Below are 19791 nucleotides of genomic sequence, written 5' to 3' on the forward strand. Positions count from 1 at the left end.
GCTGAACCAGTACAACATTATATCAGGTCATGCAAAACTGGGAGAAAACTCTATATTTTTCGCAATTATCTTTGGGTTTTTTGCTCAAGCAGAGAAATACTGAAGCAAGAAGCAATTTTTCCACACTATTTAGTGTCTTTTTATCCACGAATCATTTGCGGTTTGGTGGCAGCCCACACACTGCAATCAACTTTAAGGGAACATCAAGCAGGGTCATACTTCAGCGTAGCAAAAATGTTTTTTTCCCCAGTTTTCCGGGACAAACCCACTCCCTCTGCTGGTGCTTTTCCAAAGTGATCACCAAAAGCAACAGGACAAATATCAAACAACTATTTTCATAGAATCACAGAATGGTTTGGGTTGGAAGGGACCTTAAAGATCATCTAGTTCCAACCCCCTGCCATGGGCAGGGACACCTTCCACCAGACCAGGTTGCTCCAAGCCCCATCCAACCTGGCCTTGAACACTGACAGGGAGGGGGCAGCCACAGCTGCTCTGGGCAACCTGGGCCAGGGTCTCACCACTCTCACAGCAAAGAATTTCTTCCTCACATCTCATCTCAATCTCCCCTCTTGCAGTTTAAAACCGTTCCCCCTCGTCCTGTCACTCCATGCCCTTGTAAAAAGCCCTTCTCCCTCTTTCCTGTAGCCCCTTCAGGCACTGGAAGGTGCTAGAAGGTCTCCCCGGAGCCTTCTCTTCTCCAGGCTGAACAGCCCCAACTCTCTCAGCCTGTCTCCAGAGCAGAGGGGCTCCAGCCCTCTGAGCATCTTCGTGGCCTCCTCTGGACTCGCTCCAACAGCTCCATGTCCTTCCGATGTTGGGGCCCCAGAGCTGGACGCAGCACTGCAGGGGGGGTCTCCTGAGAGTGGAGCAGAGGGGCAGAATCCCCTCCCTCGCCCTGCTGGCCACGCTGCTGGGGATGCAGCCCAGGACACGGGTGGCTTTCTGGGCTGCCAGCACACGTTGCCGGCTCATGGTGAGCTTCTCGTCACCCACCACCCCCAAGTCCTTCTCCTCGGGGCTGCTCTCAATCCATTCTCCGCCCAGCCTGTGTTTGTGCTTGGGATTGCCCCGACCCACAGGCAGGACCTTGCACTTGGCCTTGTTGAACTTCATGCGGTTCGCACAGGCCCAGCTCTCCAGCCTGTCCAGGTCCCTCTTCTTTCCAGTCTCTTAAAATCCTGAGCTTGGCACAGGGTAATGCAGTGCACCAAGAGGCCAAAATAAAAAAGCTGGAGGCAGCTTTTGGGGAAAGAGCAGTGTATTTTCATGTTACTGTTTTACAAAGGGTCATTGGAAAAGAGGCCCAACAAAGACCACTACTGTAAAAGCCAATATTTCCAGCACGTCAAGTCATCCTCAAGCAACAGCTGAGCGACGAGGGGCTTCTACTTACTGAATGTGTTCTTAGTGCTGCAATCGTTTTCGATAACGCCATCTCCCACAGCTCATCAATATAGGCTCTATTTACCAAGCCCTGCGTCGTGTGCAAGATGTGATCTTCCACCACAAAAAACCTAACGGGGAGGAGAAAATGGCACCGTTATCACCAGTCACAGGTCTCCAGCCGTCAAAAGAGATCTGCAAACACCGCACACGAGGGGTCCATGGTGTCTGCACAGCCACACATCTCCAACTCTATCAAATATAACCAACACTAAGGACTTTATTCACCTATTTTTAACATCGTGGCGTTTTATATGATGTTTCAGTGTGTTATAGAAGTGAGCTAAAACACAGTTGCTCGTAGTAATGCAACTCTGTGTATACACAAAGGCAGAATTTCCCCTCTCAACGTTCTCAGCCCCGTTACTTGCACAAGAACTGCTGATTAAACTCTGCTCCAGGCAGCAGCAATCGTATTACAATTGGTTAACTGCAGGGGAAAAGGCTTAAACTGCAGGGAAAAAGGCTTAAACTGCAGGGAAAAATATTTAAACTGCAGGGAAAAAGGCTTAAACTGCAGGGAAAAATGATTAAACTGCAGGGAAAAATATTTAAACTGCAGGGAAAAAGACTTAAACTGCAGGGAAAAATATTTAAACTGCAGGGAAAAATACTTAAACTGCAGGGAAAAAGACTTAAACTACAGGGAAAAATATTTAAACTGCAGAGAAAAAGACTTAAACTGCAGGGAAAAATATTTAAACTGCAGGGAAAAATACTTAAACTTCAAGGAAAAATGATTAAACTGCAGGGAAAAATATTTAAACTTCAAGGAAAAATGATTAAACTTCAAGAAAAAATTATTAACCTGCAGGGAAAAATACTCTCTCGCACCCAGATACACGACATGCTCACAATAATTTAAAGACAATCAGGTCACTCCAGTCTCCAGTTATCAAACGTACTGGCTAAAAAGAAATTATTTTTCAGGGAGTGAGCGTGGCACCGGACATTTTAAACAGGAATATGCAAAGTCTCAGCTGTGTTTTGTCGGGGAAATCCAGCCCGGGAGCGTGGGGGCACGGGAGAAGTGTGACACTGTGTGATGGTCGCAACGAGACGTTGAAATTATTATCATTAGCTGAAGAAATTTCAGCGTTGTACCCCCTCAGCGGGCTTAGGTTGCCTCCTCTTAGGGCTCGGCTGGTTCTGGAAGACTCTTGTCAAATGTGAGTGCAATAATAAGCAGCTCACAGGAATAGAGGCTTGAGGATCACCTCCTTTACCAGGAAAATAATCAAAGAATAATTATTAAAGAATAATTAAGGCAGAGGGCCTATTAATCTCATTAGTGGGGCAAGTAGATGCACATAGTCCACAGAGATTATTTATCCTCAGATTCCCAGAAATGCGCTCGCTGGTACAAGAGCTGGCAGGTTCCTCCTCTAGTGACACAGCAAAGTTCACGGGTGCTACAAAATACACTCTAAAACACTTTAAAAAACCCAAACCACCTTTTTTTTTTCCTGTTTTGTCTCCTATGAAAGGACTCTCAAAGAGATCTCTCTCTTTTTGGGCTCCTCAACAACACGTATTTAGCGAGGACGGATATAAAAAGAATACCTACCCTACAATTTGATTAAAATACTTCCTGTAGCCATCTAAAGTTTCATGCTGCAACAAAGAAAAAGCGAGTGAAGATTAAAACAAAGGCAGCCAAGAGCAAGTGGAAATAAATTAAGAGACCACCCACCAGCAAGAGCAGGCCCAGAGATAACCCTCGGCTCCTTTATGGGGCAGAGCGAGTTTGGGCACCGCAAGCAGAGGACCATCGTACCATGTTCGAAGGAGGCTGCAGCACCAATCTGGCTTGTTTTCTTCTCTGCTTCCTGTAGTAGCTCTCAAAGGTTTCTCGGGCACCCTGGAAAGCAGAAGAGATTCATTCAAGTCATAATTCAATTAATTATGACTGTTTGCATTAACCATTAACCTGCAATACACTGCATTTAAGATGCAAATGGCATGTTCCTCCAGCGTATCTGTGTGAAGCTTTCCTGCAAAATGTGATCCAAACATCAGGAGATAAAGAGTTTTTCTCAAAACACCGAGTCAAAAAACCATCTTGTACAGGTATAAGAGTGTCTGATGAACTCTTCTGGACCCACTATCCAATATCACCGTGCAGATGCGGTATACGGAGGCGTGCGACCAGCTTCTTTACCGGACCATAACATGGACAAACATCAGATTTACTCAACCGTGGAGGCAGGGAAACAGCCAATTTCTAGTGTTAGCAAAAAGAAAGAGGGGACAAACTAGGGAAGTAATTGTCCCCCTGTACTCAGCACTGGTGAGGCCACACCTCGAGTTCTGTGGCCAGTTCTGGGCCCTTCGCTTCAAGACACTGAGGTGCTACAGCGAGTCCAGAGGAAGGAAGTGAAGCTGGTGAAGGGTCTGGAGCACAAGTGTGATGAGGAGCGGCTGAGGGACCTGGGGGTGTTTAGCCTGGAGAAAAGGAGGCTGAGGGGAGACCTTCTCATTCTCTACAACTACCTGAAGGGAGGGTGTAGTGGGGTGGGTGTTGGCCTCTGCTCCCAGGCAACTAGCGATAGCACAAGAGGACACAGCCTCAAGCTTGGCCAGGGGAGGTTCAGGTTGGCCATTAGGAAGCATTTCTTCTCAGCAAGGGTCACTAGACATTGGAAGGGGCTGCCCAGGGAGGTGGTGGAGTCACCATCTCTGGAGGTGTTGAAGAAAAGACTGGACATGGCACTTAGTGCCATGGTCTAGTTGACATGGTGGTGTCAGGGCAATGGTTGGACTCGATGATCCCAGAGGGCTCTTCCAGCCTGGTTGATTCTCTGATTCTGTGAACAATGCCAGAAATTCTTCTGCTGATTCAGGGGTGCAGAGTGATGCAGAGGCACAAACATCAGGGAATTCAGGGAAAAACGTGCTTGTGTGGGTTACAGCAATTTATGAGAGCAGTCTATACTGTTGGAAAAAATAAAATAGGGGTTTGAGCTCATTCTTTCCCAACTTTACTGTGAGTCTGAGCCTCCAGAGGAGAGTCGGTTAGTCCCAAAAGCCAAAGACCCGAGTTCCCCTCCGCGGGCATCACCCACCCACGCTGCAGGGGGGGACCTGAACCGCTCCTCCGGGGGCTTCATCCGTAGGTGGCTTGTTTTACCAAGCCAGGCTACATCTGAGCAACCCCACCCAGGCAACAAACCCATGAGGATCCTCAAATGCCATGGACCTGCTGAAGCGTTCAGACGTCTGCCTACCGCCCCGGTCCCCTAGGCTATGTAAAACCTTGCCGTTTTATCCCTGCCTGTTCCTCCCTCCTCCACGCCCGCGCTGTTTTATGTCTGAAATTGGATTATAAACACTTCAGAGAAGGGACAAGGTCTTGCTTTGAACTGTTCTGAGCCAAAAAGAGAAAAAAAAAAAATATATCTCATTTGGAATTCACAAAACAAACAACGCGCAACAACAAATCTCACCTGAGCAAGGCACCAGCTGTCAACCTTCTCTACTACAAATAAATTAATTAAAGGAAAAACTTAATGCTAATTTAATGATTCTCCAGCTGCTACAACATTACACAACCAGGCTGCCTTAGGATGCCCTCGACTAAAGGGGTCTTATGAAATGTCTGCAATGAACCCTTGAGGAGCTGTAGCCTCACTTGCTCCTTGTCTTCTCCAACCTGGAGCTCAAGGCTTAAGCAAAATTCAGCCTTGCTGATGCGCCCAGGAGCGTTCCCACCCGGTGCTGCCCTTCCCAACGGTGCTCAAATTCATCAAAAAACCTCCTCACGACCATACACACACATTGCAAAGATTATGCAGATTTATATCGTGGATTTTGTCTCTGAATTATACTTTTTATCTGAGCTGAAGATCAGAGATGCACAGGATGAACAGCTCCCAGCCCATGCCAGGCACGTCCATCCAGTGCTGCCTAATACCCCGGCAAGGGACAAACCCACATCAGGTATAAACCCAAGTCCTTCTCCTGCCGTCAAGTTAAGCATCACAGAATCACAGAGTGGTTGGGGTTGGAAGGAACCTCTGGAGATCATCGAGTCCAACCCCCTGCCAAAGCAGGGTCGCCCACAGCACGTTGTGTCCAGGCGGGTTTGAGTATCTCCAGAGAAGGAGACTCCCCCCTCCCTGGGCAGCCTGTGCCAGGGCTCTGGCACCCTCACACCAAAGAAGTTCCTCCTCATATTCAGATGGAACTTCCCATGTTTCAGCTTGTGCCTGTTGCCCCTTGTCCTGTCACTGGGCACCACTGAGAAGAGTCTGGCCCCATCCCCTTGACACCCACCCCTAAGCTATTTGTAAGCATTGATAAGATCCCCCTCAGTCTGCTCTTCTCCAGCTGAACAGACCCAGCTCTCTCAGCCTCTCCTCATAAGAGAGATGCTCCAGTCCTCTGATCATCTCTGTACCCCTCCACTGGACTCTCTTCCTTGTCTGTCTTGAAGTGGGAGGCCCAGAACTGGACACAGTTACTCCAGGTGTGGCCTCATCAGGGCTGTGTAGAGGGGGAGGAGAACCTCCCTTGACCTGCTGCCCACACTCTTCCTAATGCACCCCAGGACACCACTGGCCTTCTTGGCTCCAAGGGCACATTGTTGGCTCATGGGGAACTTGTTGTCCACCAGAACCTCCAGGTCTTTCTCTGCAGAGCTGCTTTCCAGCAGGCCAACCCCCAGCCTGTACTGGTAGATGGAGTTACTCCTCCCTGGGTGGAGGACCCTACACTTGCCTTTGTTGAACTTCATGAGGTTCCTCTATGCCCAGCTCTCCAGCCTGGCCAGGTCTCTCTGAATGGCAGCACGGCCTGCTGGGGGATCGGCCACTCCTCTCAGTTTTGTGTCATCAGCGAACTTGTTGAGTGTACACTCAGTCCTTCATCCAGGTCATTGACAAGTTAAACAGGACTGGACCCAGTCCTGACCCCTGGGGAACACCACTAGCTACAGGCCTCCAACTAGACTCAGCACCTCTGACCACAACCCTCTGAGCTCTGCCATTCAGCCAGTTCTCCGTCCACCTCACTGTCCACTCACCCAACCCACACTGCCTGAGCTTCCCTATGAGGGTGTTGTGGGAGACAGTGTCAAAAGCCTTGCTGAAGTCAAGGTAGACAACATCCACTGCTCTCCCCTCACCTACCCAGCTGGTCATGTCCTCATAGAAAGCCATCAGATTAGTCAAGCATGATTTCCCCTTGGTGAATCCATGTTGACTACTCCTGATAACTTCCTTTTCCCACACATGCTTAGAGGTGGTATCTAGGATGAGCTGTCCCATCACCTTTCCAGGGATGGAGGTGAGGCTGACCAGCCTGTAGTTGCCTGGGTCCTCCTTCTTGCCCTTTTTGAACACTGGAGTGACACTGGCTTTCCTCCAGTCCTCAGGCACCTCTCCTGTTCTCCATGACCTTTCAAAGATGATGGAGAGTGGCTTGGCAATAACACCTGCCAGTTCAACCTTGAACCTACAAGTAATCTGACATTTGAAGAAAGCTTTTCAGAAACAGAAACTACCTGGGAACCAGTATTTCCACGTCATATGTCTTCTCAATGCTCTCAAAAGCTGGTTCCCCCTGGAAAGGGAAGGCTCATGAGCCAGAAATCAGTGATCTACAGGTTAGACTCAGAACAGGGATGATTATTACAATTTTTATCACGCTAAGCACCAGCACCCTTCAGAGGCCCCACAAGCAGGGAGCTCTGACCTCCCTTAGAGTTCCTCTCCCAGGCCTGGGAGCTTCTCAGTGTGCTGGTGTTACCCATCTCCTCTCAATTTTGGCAGTGCCATAGGAGAACCAAGACAGAACGGGCTGTCCCACTCCCACCTCACCACTGATGGGACCAGACTTAAGGTATTTACTAAACCCTGCTGTGCCTCATCTCTCAAAACCTACACAAGTGACACAAAAAACTCTGATCATCCCCATCCAGACCATGACAGCAACTCATCTTCGGTAACATCATTGAGACCTGCGAGTGAAGCTACTCACTAACTTAGTGCTACCAATGAATTTGCGGTGCAAATTCAAAACTGAAGGCGTTTTTTTCCCATTTCTTTAATAAATTAACATATGGCATCATCGAAGGAAGAGCACACAGAGGTTCACCCACAGCCACCAGCACAGCCGCGACGGTGGTCGGTCGCTCACACCAGCCGGTCGCTCACACCAGCCACCATGTTTAGCTTCATGCAACATCACATGGAAGTCGGTGGGTAATTAATTCCCTGTTACTGAACACACACAAGCTCTATCTCCCCAAGCTGCGCAGGTGAGATTTTGTGGTGACCCTGAGGACTTACTGGAAACTTGGAAAGAAGTTCATCAGGAGCAGGAGGCCGGTCTGAAACCAGTCAGCCCTTTTAATACCAGATTTTGAAGATTTCTGCTAAGATGACACCACAGCAATTCAGTTCAGCTGAAATCACTTTCCTTCATCCCTCCAACAAGACACCCTCCCTGCTCACCCCATCCTCACCATTTCTTCAGGAAAGAAAGGCCAAGAAGACATCCCACATGCAGCTCTACTTCCAGCACAGCTCCCATCATCCCATCGCCCTAAAACACCACAGGCCTTACCCTGTGGCTGGTCACCTCATTAAAAGCTTCTCCATTTGATGTGTCCACTTTCCCACCAGCTCCTCAGGAGCACGCACAGGATGGTGGAGGTCACCAAGTGCTGGGAGAGGCAGAAGCCACCAGATTGTGGGGCCAGGGCAGTGGGAAGCACGCATCCCCATGGCTGAGAGCCAAAACCCATCATTCTGTTCCTTCACCGCTGGGGACAAACCACTAGCCAGGTTTCTACCCCTATTTTACTGATGGCTTTGAGGAAGATGGAAGCATCTGGATCAACTTCACAAAACTCTCTGAAAATTAAACTGTTTTGGATTGCACTTTCAGAGGGGAAAAAACCCCAACATTTCCCACAGCCACAAGAAGCAAGAGTGACCTGAACTGGGCTGGAGATCTCGTACGAAGGATTCACTATAAGCCTGCCTCTCAGCCTTGATGGGAAGTCCCTTCAGCCTCCCAGGGTGCTGAGAAGGTTTTGGATGGCAGGTCCTCCTTGTTCCAATCTAACAAATGGCTTTAACTGTAGTAGAAGAGAAGGAACAGCAAAGACCTTTGAAACCATTCCCCAAAAAATGGAGACCATATTCACATTTGAACAGTTTCCCTAAAATCTATGGCCTAGAGAGCTGCCAATTTGACGAAAAACATCTCCCTCCCAATGCACTGCTCCTTGTATTTTCTTTCTTGAGGCTTTTTTGACTGTCCTAAGAATTAGGGGCTCTCTCATGAGAGGCTACTCCAAAGAAAAACTTCTCAAAAAAAATCTCTCTTGATACTAACCACATTCTTCTTGCACATAATTTCATCCTTTTCTCTTAAGTGCATTCACAGAATCAATCAATGAGGCTGGAAGAGCCCTCTGGGATCATCGAGTCCAACCATTGCCCTGACACCACCATGGCAACTAGACCATGGCACTAAGGGCCATGTCCAGGCTTTTCTTAAACCCCTCCAGAGATGGTGACTCCACCACCTCCCTGGGCAGCCCCTTCCAATGGCTAATGACTCTTTCTGAGAAGAAATTCTTGTAGATGGGTCCAATTCCTCCACCATCTCCCTGGATCTTTTCATCGCTCATGTATTATATTCTCCTAAAAACAGGAAGTCTTTCTTCCCCTTGGTGGCAGTTTTACCTTAGACCACCCAGTTTCCCACATTTGACCTATTCAACTTATCAGGCCTTCAGATAACACTACTCCTCTGTGTTCTATTTTTTAATATTGTTTTCCTCAGGGTAAAAAACAAAAAGTAAAAAACCAAACAAACAGAAAGAAACCACACCAAAAACGTATCCAGACAGACTACAAGACCCCGTGTTTTATTGACTACTTATCTGAAACACCTTTTAGTATTTGTACTTTCAGAATCACAGAATCAATCAGGTTGGAAGAGACCTCTGGGATCATCGAGTCCAACCATTGCCCTGACACCACCATGGCAACTAGACCAGGGCACTAAGTGCCATGTCCAGGCTTTTCTTAAACACCTCCAGAGATGGTGACTCCACCACCTCCCTGGGCAGCCCCTTCCAATGGCTAATGACCCTTGCTGAGAAGAAATGCTTCCTAATGTCCAACCTGACCCTCCCCTGGTGAAGCTTGAGGCTGTGTCCTCTTGTCCTATCGCTAGTTGCCCGGGAGAAGAGGCCAACTCACACTTCACTACAACCTCCCTTCAGGTAGTTGTAGACTGCTTTGATTCCGTTCTCCTCTCCCAGCCCCACACCTGGTGAGTTTTCACATTTAACCTGTCCCATCCTTGCCTCCAGTTTTCAAAGACAATATTTTGGGACCTAAACGCTGTATGCAAGGAATCATGAAAAGTGACTTTGAGAGCATCACTCAGGCTGTCCAGACTCAGCCTCTCGGTCCAGGGAGGTACGCCAGCGCCTGCTTGGAATACGTCCTGGGCCGAATAAAACATTTGCTCAAACATCTCCTGAGTGTTTCAGCATGGCATGCTACCCCCCCATGGAACACCACCTTCATCAACCAATGCTTCGACAAAAATACCAGACCAGAGCTGACCCGCACGCGAGCACACAAGCTCGGAGCAGAGCTGTGCATGCACGTGCCCTGTTCCTGCTCTCCATGTCCCCTTGGTGGGAAACAGTCCAACTTTGGTGGGAAACCACCAACCTTCTGCAGAAGCAAGATGCTGCTACTACATATCATTACAGAGACAGCATCCTTGCTCCTTCTGGGTTTCTTGTGAGCTCAGCTGATAACTTGGGGAAATCCAGTACTCATGGTGGGGAGAGGAGAAGGAGGTCCCCTTCCTATTCATCTGTTCAGTTTTAATGAGAATAGGGTTCACCTAATTCTCAATCTCTTTAAGCAAGCAGGAAGAATCCAAAGCTACGTTTCCAAACTACACATTTATTGTAATCACTGGTCCAGGAAAAACCCTCAATAATGCCTCATATTTTTAAAATTACCGGGCAGAACTTTCCTGCTCAAATTAGCTTCGGAGTTCACAGAGTTGGCAATGAGAGGCAGATAATTAAGATCGTAGATGAACACCACGTAAGGGAAAACAGAAAATAATCACAAGAATGCAAAAACAGCAGCTGAAAAACCCCCCAAAAATTTCAGAATTCAGGAGCAGCAGAGAGCTGAAAGCAAATCCAGTTGTGAATTACATAGGGGAAAACCTGATGGTTTATTCTGCTGTTGTCCTTAGCAAATAATTAAAACACACAGTAAAATGGGACTTTATGGATCCAGAATATGTAGATGACAATATTTTGGATTACTAAATTTCTGCTTACCTGGAAGCAGAAATGCAACTTGTGTACTTCATGGAACGATAATTTACTTGCTGCATACAACTGGGTAACACGTATCATCAATAACCCACCACTCCCATGGGGATAGTATTGGCTGAGCCACCTCAGAGGAGGCTCAGAGGTGACCTTAGTGCAGTCTACAACTACTTGAAGGGAGGTTGTAGCGCAGTGGGAGTCGGCCTCTTCTCACAGGCAACTAGCGATAGGACAAGAGGACACAGCCTCAGGCTTTGCCAGGGGAGGTTCAGGTTGGACATTAGGAAGCATTTCTTCTCAGCAAGGGTCATTAGCCATTGGAAGGGGCTGCCCAGGGAGGTGGTGGAGTCACCACCTCTGGATGTGTTTAAGAAAAGACTGGAGATGGCACTTAGTGCCATGGTCTAGTTGACATGGTGGTGTCAGGGCAATGGTTGGACTCGATGAGCCCAGAGGGCTCTTCCAACCTGATTGATTCTGTGATTCTGTGATCTCAAAGACTTCGCACTTGCAACATTGTTTAGTCCATTCCCCAAAGTGAGTGGATCTTCTAAGCTCATACATTAAAATGTCATTACAACGACAGTAAACTGGGTGATGTGCTCTGATAATATACGTTGATTCCTCCCTTGATAAACCCAAGTTGTGCTTAGATCAGCGTATGTACATGGACAGCAGTTAATCACATACACAGAAGAAGACCCAGTTCACTTGTAACAGCCTAGTTTCCAATCCACTGGACAACGCTTTCGTAGCAACCAATCCACAGACCACGCCATTCACAGAATCACAGAATCAGTCAGGTTGGAAGAGACCTCTGGGATCATCGAGTCCAACCATTGCCCTGACACCACCATGGCAACTAGACCATGGCACTAAGTGCCATGTCCAGTCTTTTCTTAAACACCTCCAGAGATGGTGACTCCCCCACCTCCCTGGGCAGCCCCTTCCAATGGCTAATGACCCTTGCTGAGAAGAAATTCGCACCACCGCAGCTCTGGTTTAAGCAAACAGCAATGAATTTGGCTTTCTTCCTTGTTAGTGAGAATCTCAAACCCGAGGCCCATCCAGATCTAGTAATGTACTAGCACTAGCTACTGCACAACCTGAGCTTCTCTTAAATTTCTCTCTGGCTTTCACTGGCTCTTCATCCTCTTTTGACTTTGGCCCACAAAAATTCTCAGGCACATGTTTCAGGAATTCTTTTAAAGAGACTTACACAGCATCTCACAAAAGCACAGCTCCCCTCCTATACAGCCTATCTCAAGGGCTTGCACAAGTGTTTCCCAAGAAGCAGATCAGCATTCATCTACCTATGAAAGCCTGCCTTAAATGGCTCCTTCTTCACTCGGAGAATTTACTCTGGAGTTCCCAAAATCCAAAACATTCTACCCAAGTTAAGACATCAGTGTGGATGACTGATTAGCTTGATGAGTACCTGGTTGGTACCCATCCATACCTGGCTAGATGGTTAAGTTCAGAAGGTTGTGTCTTAACGGGTCATGCTCTGCATGAAGGCTTGTAACAAGTGGAGAACAGCCAGGGTTGTGGGACCTGCCTCGCTTAATGTCTTCATCAATTACCTGGAGTAGGCAATGGATGTGGTGGGAAAAGTCAATACACTCAAGGGCATGGCCATCATCTGGAGGGGTCTTGGCAGGCTGGAACTGGCCACCATGAACACGATGAAATTCAATAAGGGGAAATGCCAAATCTTGCCTATGAAAAGGAAGAGCCCCCAAACCTCTTGCGACAACACAGAATCACAGAATCAACCAGGTTGGAAGAGCCCTCTGGGATCATCAAGTCCAACCGTTGCCCTGACACCACCCTATCAACTAGACCATGGCACTAAGTGCCATGTCCAGTCTTTTCTTAAACACATCCAGAGATGGTGACTCCACCATCTCCCTGGGCTGAGGACCACTGCTTTGGGAGCAGCTCTGCAGATAAAGACCTTAAGGTTCAGTAGATAGCAAGCTGAACATGAACCAGAAGAGCATCCTCACAGCAAAAGCAGCCAAAAGTATCTGGGTATCTCACCCTGATATCTATGAGGAGGTCATTCAGAAGATGAAGCCAGGCCAACTCTTCACAGTGGTGCAGGGCAGGAGAGACAACGGGTACAAATGAAACAGAGACATTTTGACTGGTCATAGAGAAAAGGTTTTTCACAACAAGAACAGTGAGACAGCAGAAAGAGTTCCCCAGAGGTGTTACACAGTCTCCATCCTTGGAAGCTTTCAAGACCAAACTGGATAAAGCCCTGAGAAACCTGGTCTGATCTCGCAGCTGACCTGCTCTGTGCGGGAGGTTGGACTAGAGACCTCCTGAGGTCCCTTCCCACCTGGATGACCCTATCCTGTGAGAAACACGCTTTACAAACAGCCTACGCAGAGATTTTGAAGCCTCCAGGTATTTTACACACGACTTATTTCCCCGCCTGGGCTCCAAATGTCCTGATCACCAGCCATTTCCCATGTGTCATGTTCTGCGAGCAGGAAGGGCCAGAACCGGAGCCAGAAGTCCCATTTTGGCGGGGTTTATATTCACAGTTCAACCAATTTCAGTCTTATTTCAACAAGTAACAGCATATTCCTTTTCCCTCATGTCACTGAGCAAGAGTGCTGCGATGTGTCACCCCTCACCTGGCTGAGACGGCCCCTATAGATAGTGTTTCATTTTAATTTGCCTACAAGTGCCAAACAACACTTGGCATCGTATCAAGGTCGAAGAGCTGCTCGGTCAAACCTGGATCCTACTTCTACTCCCCTCTTGTAAGCCCAGAGTTTCACGGGCATACCCAAAACCAGACCCACAGGTACAACCCCTGCCCCGACGGCTCAACAGCTCAGAGCAGCAGTTTGGATGGGACCCACCTTGTCAAAAGCAGCACAAAAGTTATAAAATCCTGCAAATTACCACTTTTTACCCTGAAATTACAGAATCACAGAATCAATTGGGTTGGAAGAGACCTTTGGGATCATCAAGTCCAACTATTGCCCTGACACCACCACGGCAACTAGACCATGGCACTAAGGGCCATGTCCAGGCTTTTCTTAAACACATCCAGAGATGGTGACTCCACCACCTCCCTGGGCAGCCCCTTCCAATGGCTAATGACCCTTGCTGAGAAGAAATGCTTCCTAATGTCCAACCTGAACCTCCCCTGGTGAAGCTTGAGGCTGTGTCCTCTTGTCCTATTGCTAGTTGCCTGGGAGAAGAGGCCGACTCCCACTCCACTACAACCTCCCTTCAGGTAGTTGTAGACTGCACTAAGGTCACCTCTGAGCCTCCTCTTCTCCAGGCTAAACACCCCCAGCTCCCTCAGCCATTTCTCATAGGTCAGACCCTCCAGACCCTTCACCAGCTTGGTCGCCCTCCTCTGGACTCACTCCAACACCTCAACATCTTTCTTGAAGTGCGGGGCCCACTTCACCTAAAACAGGCACTTTGTTTTAAGGACAGATGATTGCCCAGCACTTAAAGAAACCAAGAGGAGCTTGTACACTAGTTAGAAATAATTTGCAAGAGAATGAGCTTAGAAAATAAGTTTAACATGCCCTGAAGATCTCTCAAGATGAGAGAACACCAGTAGCCACTAATGAAACACAAAGTACAACTCTTTAGCAGACACTTCACTTTAAAAATGTAAATATTCCCAAATAACATCACCGGTACGTGTGCAGGTGCTCAGCACTGAGCATGTAAGTGCTTTGCTGAATTGGGATCAAAAAGGAGGCTCTTGCTCAGCCCCGTGGAACTGATTGTTGACTGTAAACACCACCTCGATACCAAAAACAAAAAGATAAAGCAAACCAGAGAATTGCGTGGGGGGAAGAGAGAGCGGCGGTGCGGCAAGCGCCGCTTCTGAGGTGAGCCTCTCCCTGCGAGGTTTGCAGAGCTCACAAGCGGCCGCGCTCATCTCCACGTGTCCTGCACGGCTCAACGAGCACACGCGAGCAGAGAATAGTCACAGCCCCACCTTGGCCTGACCTGGGATGTCTCCACCATCCTTGCTGGACTGATTTTCTGTGCTGCTTTGCTGGCCAGTACCTCGCTACGCTGTGCATCTCTTCCTACAAATACACGCATAGAGCCATCTCCTTCCTACCAGCCCAGCCCAGGCAGGATTTGATCTCTGCTTCACCTAACCCCAACTGCAACCAGTACCCCACATGGTAGACCATCACCCATTTCTTCTTTAAATTGGTAAATTTAAAGAGGGACTTGGGGGTGATGGGTGATGAGAAGCTCACCATGAGCCGGCAATGTGCGCTGGCAGCCCAGAAAGCCAACGCTGTCCTGGGCTGCATCCCCAGCAGCGTGGCCAGCAGGGCGAGGGAGGGGATTCTGCCCCTCTGCTCTGCTCTCGGGAGACCCCCCCTGCAGTGCTGCGTCCAGCTCTGGGGGCACCAACACAAGAAGGACACGGAGCTGTTGGAGAGAGTCCAGAGGAGGCCACAAAGATGCTCAGAGGGCTGGAGCCCCTCTGCTCTGGAGACAGGCTGAGAGAGCTGGGGCTGTTCAGCTGGAGAAGAGAAGGCTCCGGGGAGACCTTCTAGCACCTTCCAGTACCTGAAGGGGCTACAGGAAAGCGGGAGAGGGGCTTTTTACAAGGGCATGGAGTGATAGGACAAGGGGGAACGGTTTTAAACTGAAAGAGGGGAGATTTAGATGAGATGTTAGGAAGAAATTGTTTGCTGTGAGGGTGGTGAGACCCTGGCCCAGGTTGCCCAGAGCAGCTGTGGCTGCCCCCTCCCTGGCAGTGTTCAAGGCCAGGTTGGATGGGGCTTGGAGCAACCTGGGCTGGTGGAAGGTGTCCCTGCCCATGGCAGGTGGGTTGGAACTAGATGGTCTTTAAGGTCCCTTCCAACCCAAACCATTCTGTGATTCTACGAAATCCCAAGTTTCAAAGTGAATTTCATGTTTCAGATGCTTCAGGTCTTGTGTCCAGCAACGGTGCACTGATAAGAACCGCCTGACTTAGTGGACTTGTGCTCAAGCACTTAAAAAAATAATTGAGACCTAGCAAAGTAGAAGGCGGCCAAGGAGCACGATTGAAGGCCATGCCAAAGGAAAGGAGTGCTCCAGAGATGGCCATAGTACCAAGGTCATGAGCTAATCAGTTGAAAAAAAAACTCTAACCATGAACTAGTGAGGGCCACAAGAGCAAAAAGCCAACCCAGAAGGGTCTGTAGGAGCTCTAGCACTCCCTTCCCTCTCTCTAATTGTTTGGTAAATTAATTTAAAGCAACATTTGACAGCAAGAAAAAATTTAAAAAGCAAAAGCCAGAAGAAAGCAAAGTTTTAAGTCTGGCTCCAACAGATAGTTACCTCCTCCCTGCTCCACCAACTAGACCGATGTGGTTAGCAGATGCTGGCAGTGCTACATGGGCCACCTCCATCAGCAGAGATGGAGAAGATGGGAGAGAAATCCCCTCCTGATCCCTCTGGGCAGGGCACTGGGAGCCCAGGTGAGCTCCCAGCCAGCCCTGGTCAGGTAAACAAGGAATTTACAGAATCACAGAATCAATCAGGTTGGAAGAGCCCTCTGGGATCATCGAGTCCAACCATGCCCTGACACCACCATGGCAACTAGACCATGGCACTAAGTGCCATGTTCAGTCTTTTCTTAAACACCTCCAGAGACGGTGACTCCACCACCTCCCTGGGCAGCCCCTTCCAATGGCTAATGACCCTTTCTGAGAAGAAAAATTCACAGGCAGGGACGCCCTGAGCCACAACCCAGTTGGTTTTAAAGCCAACACTATGGGGTGAAGATGCACGTGGCTTTTCTTTAGCTCCAATGCAAAGTGGCACAAGAGCTGCTGCTTGTCCTAGGGAAAACCTGGGGTCCTGCAGCAGGTCCTGGCACAGCTTCTCACTGCTTCCCGCCAGCTTGGCCATGAAATAGTTAACTACAGAGGAAAATAGGTAAAATTTCCCCCTTTTTCCCCCCTTCCTCCAAGGTGGACGCCCAACAGCTCCTCTCTCAAAGGAGCCAGGCTCCTTCCTCCCAGAAAATAAGGCCAGTACCCCCCCGTCCCCCTGCCGGAGCCGGCGGCGCAGCATTGTTCCCCAGCCCTGTCTATAGGAAGCAATATCTATTTTCCATTTAGACGAGGGTAAAGCTTTTAATTTCACCCTCCTGGCTGCAGCTGGAGTTCCCTTTTAACTGCTTGGCCACGGGAGTGAAGACAGTTTTATATGGAGGAAAATGCTGAAAAGGCCACTTTAATATGCTTGCATGTGAAAAGGGGAGAGCTTTTCATACTGCACGGTAATGAGGGTCAGCGGGATATTACACTTCACCATATGGCTAATTTGCACAGCAGGTCAAATGCTCTATTTGCTTTTTAACGACGGCCCTATAGATTAAGCTACACTAAAACAAAACACGTCAAAAAAATATATATAAAAAATAAAGAAGCGTGAGGAGGAGATGCCCTCTAATGTCCGAGCCTGGCAGCACATGTTCAGGTTTTGTTAAAAAAAAAAATCACAGAATATCACAGAATCAACCAGGTTGGAAGAGCCCTCTGGGATCATCGAGTCCAACCGTTGCCCTGACACCACCATCTCAACTAGACCAGGGCACTAAGTGCCATGTCCAGGCTTTTCTTAAACACCTCCAGAGATGGGGACTCCACCACCTCCCTGGGCAGCCCCTTCCAATGGCTAATGACCCTTGCTGAGAAGAAATGCTTCCTAATGTCCAACCTGAACCTCCCCTGGCGAAGCTTGAGGCTGTGTCCTCTTGTCCTATCGCTAGTTGCCTGGGAGAAGAGGCTGACTCCCACTCTGCTACAACCTCCTTCAGGTAGTTGTAGACTGCACTAAGGTCACCTCTGAGCCTCCTCTTCTCCAGGCTAAACACCCCCAGCTCCCTCAGCCGTTCCTCGTAGGTCAGACCCTCCAGACCCTTCACCAGCTTGGTCGCCCTCCTCTGGACTCATTTATATTATTTATAAATAATACAAATACAATATAAATATTTATATTATTTATAAATAATAAAATATGAAGAAGAGCAGGGTCGGGATGATGTTTTGGGGAACCCCATTGCTTTGGCATCCCCCCACGCCCACGCTAAGGACCATCCCCACTTAACGAGGGCTCCGGCGATCAGCGTGATGGCCTTCGTGAGCCGTGTTTGTCTTGGCTCGTCCTCGGCGCCGTGGCCCGGGCGTGACCCGCCGAGGTGCTTCCCGTCCCGCTGCCCGCACAGCTCCCACCGAATCTGCTGGGGGAAGATTAGGGGAGCCACGGCCGGGGCGTCTGAAGAGGGTAAACACGCTGATTAACGAGCCTGGCTTTTGTAATCGCCTCCCGCCCTCCCCGTCACAGCAGAGTGTTAATTTATTAAATACCTTAACAAAGGGCCTCTATTAGTGGCCTTAGCTTGGCTGGCTCCTTTCAGAGCATTACTAAGTACATCTAATAAAGCTTTAATTGCCTGCTGCTTTTCGCAGCCTCTGACCCGGGATGACAAACGGGGTGGGAGGGGGACCCACGCTAGCAAAAGGAGGAGTTTCCATCCCAAAAGAGCCTGGCAGCTCGCAGGGATGCGACGCACTCGGCTGAATCCGACGGATGAGAAGTCTGGAGATGAGCATCATCTCACTCCGTCTGGACCAGAAGCCAACCTCTTCCCACATCGGCCCCTCCTATACATGCTCCAGTTATCCCAATAGAAGGAAATTGTGATTTGGTGAAGAAATGTGAAATTTTTATGGTTTGTGTGACATAGAGAGGAGCAAACCACTCGCTTCTCAGTTTAAGACCTAGGAATTCAGAAACAGAGAACCACATCCTGGTGCTCCCCAGTCCGTGCTCCCACAGCTAGTGGGTGCTGTAGAGGAGAGAAAAAACACAGCATTTTCCCCTTCCTCTCCCAGGGATCAATACAAAAACAACTGGAGGAAGGTGGGGACCAGAAGCAGAAAGCCAAATAACTCTTTGTGTTGGTCATGATCAGGAGTTCCTATCGTCTTGCAGCAGGAAGCCTTCAATGAAGTGATAGAAAACTGCCATTGGCAATACGATTGAAAATCAAAGAATTAAAGACTTAAAGGGAAAAAAAAGAAAGCCCAGAGCAACTAAAATTGCCAGCACAGAACTGCCCGTTCAGCTTGGTGAAAGGGTTGGGTACCTCACATCTCTACTTCTCCTCTCAAAATCACAGACAAGCCATTTCTGTGCTAGCTCTGCTGTACCAGAGGTTCTATCATGCCAATCTCATGAGCCAGAATCAAGAGTGCTCCATAGCTATGACAGAATCAATCAGGTTGGAAGAGCCCTCTGGGATCATCGAGTCCAACCGTTGCCCTGACACCACCATGGCAACTAGACCATGGCACTAAGTGCCGTGTCCAGTCTTTTCTTAAACACCTCCAGAGATGGTGACTCCACCACCTCCCTGGGCAGCCCCTTCCAATGGCTAATGACCCTTGCTGAGAAGAAATGCTTCCTAATGTCCAACCTGAACCTCCCCTGGTGAAGCCTGAGGCTGTGTCCTCTTGTCCTAGCGCTGGTTGCCTGGGAGAAGAGGCCGACTCCCACTCCGCTACAACCTCCCTTCAAGTAGATGTAGACTGCAATAAGGTCACCTCTGAGTTTTCATTGAAAATAAATAAGTAGGGATTTCTAATCCTCGTAATTGCAGAAGAAAAAGCATAGAAATGAGAATGAAGTGCCCTTCAATTGCTCAGTCCAGGAAAGAAATATTTTTACAAACTCCACAATCACAGAATCAATCACAGAATCACAGAATCAAACAGGTTGGAAGAGACCTCTGAGATCATCGAGTCCAACCATAAAGTTCTTTTCCCTCATCCACGTTTACCTGTGCTGGTAGAATGGAGAAGAATCAGAAATTCCCAGGTTTAAAAAAAGGAGTAGCCTCTATTCTGCAAAGCAGCTAGAAGTATTTTAACCTCATTCAAATCATAAAAAGATCAGAAAATTTCATGTCTCTCAAACCCTTGGCAAGACTGGAGCCACGAGGTCTTCCA

At 48.5% G+C, this 19791-nt stretch overlaps 1 protein-coding gene across 5 annotated transcripts in view; it reads right to left on the bottom strand.

Annotated features, from left to right (window-relative positions):
* The window catches only part of EXOC6B (exocyst complex component 6B), a 362323-nt gene that overhangs the window by 144981 nt on the left and 197551 nt on the right, over positions 1 to 19791 (bottom strand). For all 5 annotated transcript variants that reach the window (XM_068402994.1, XM_068402990.1, XM_068402991.1 and 2 more), the window contains 3 exons: positions 3224 to 3307; positions 3014 to 3060; positions 1397 to 1517 (listed from right to left, as the gene is read on the bottom strand). In XM_068402994.1, the coding sequence (XP_068259095.1) occupies positions 1397 to 1517; positions 3014 to 3060; positions 3224 to 3307 (252 nt within the window). The remainder of the gene's footprint in view (positions 1 to 1396; positions 1518 to 3013; positions 3061 to 3223; positions 3308 to 19791) is intronic.

The sequence above is a fragment of the Nyctibius grandis genome, chromosome 6, assembly GCF_013368605.1.
Source record: "Nyctibius grandis isolate bNycGra1 chromosome 6, bNycGra1.pri, whole genome shotgun sequence".
Taxonomy (NCBI): Eukaryota; Metazoa; Chordata; class Aves; order Nyctibiiformes; family Nyctibiidae; genus Nyctibius; species Nyctibius grandis.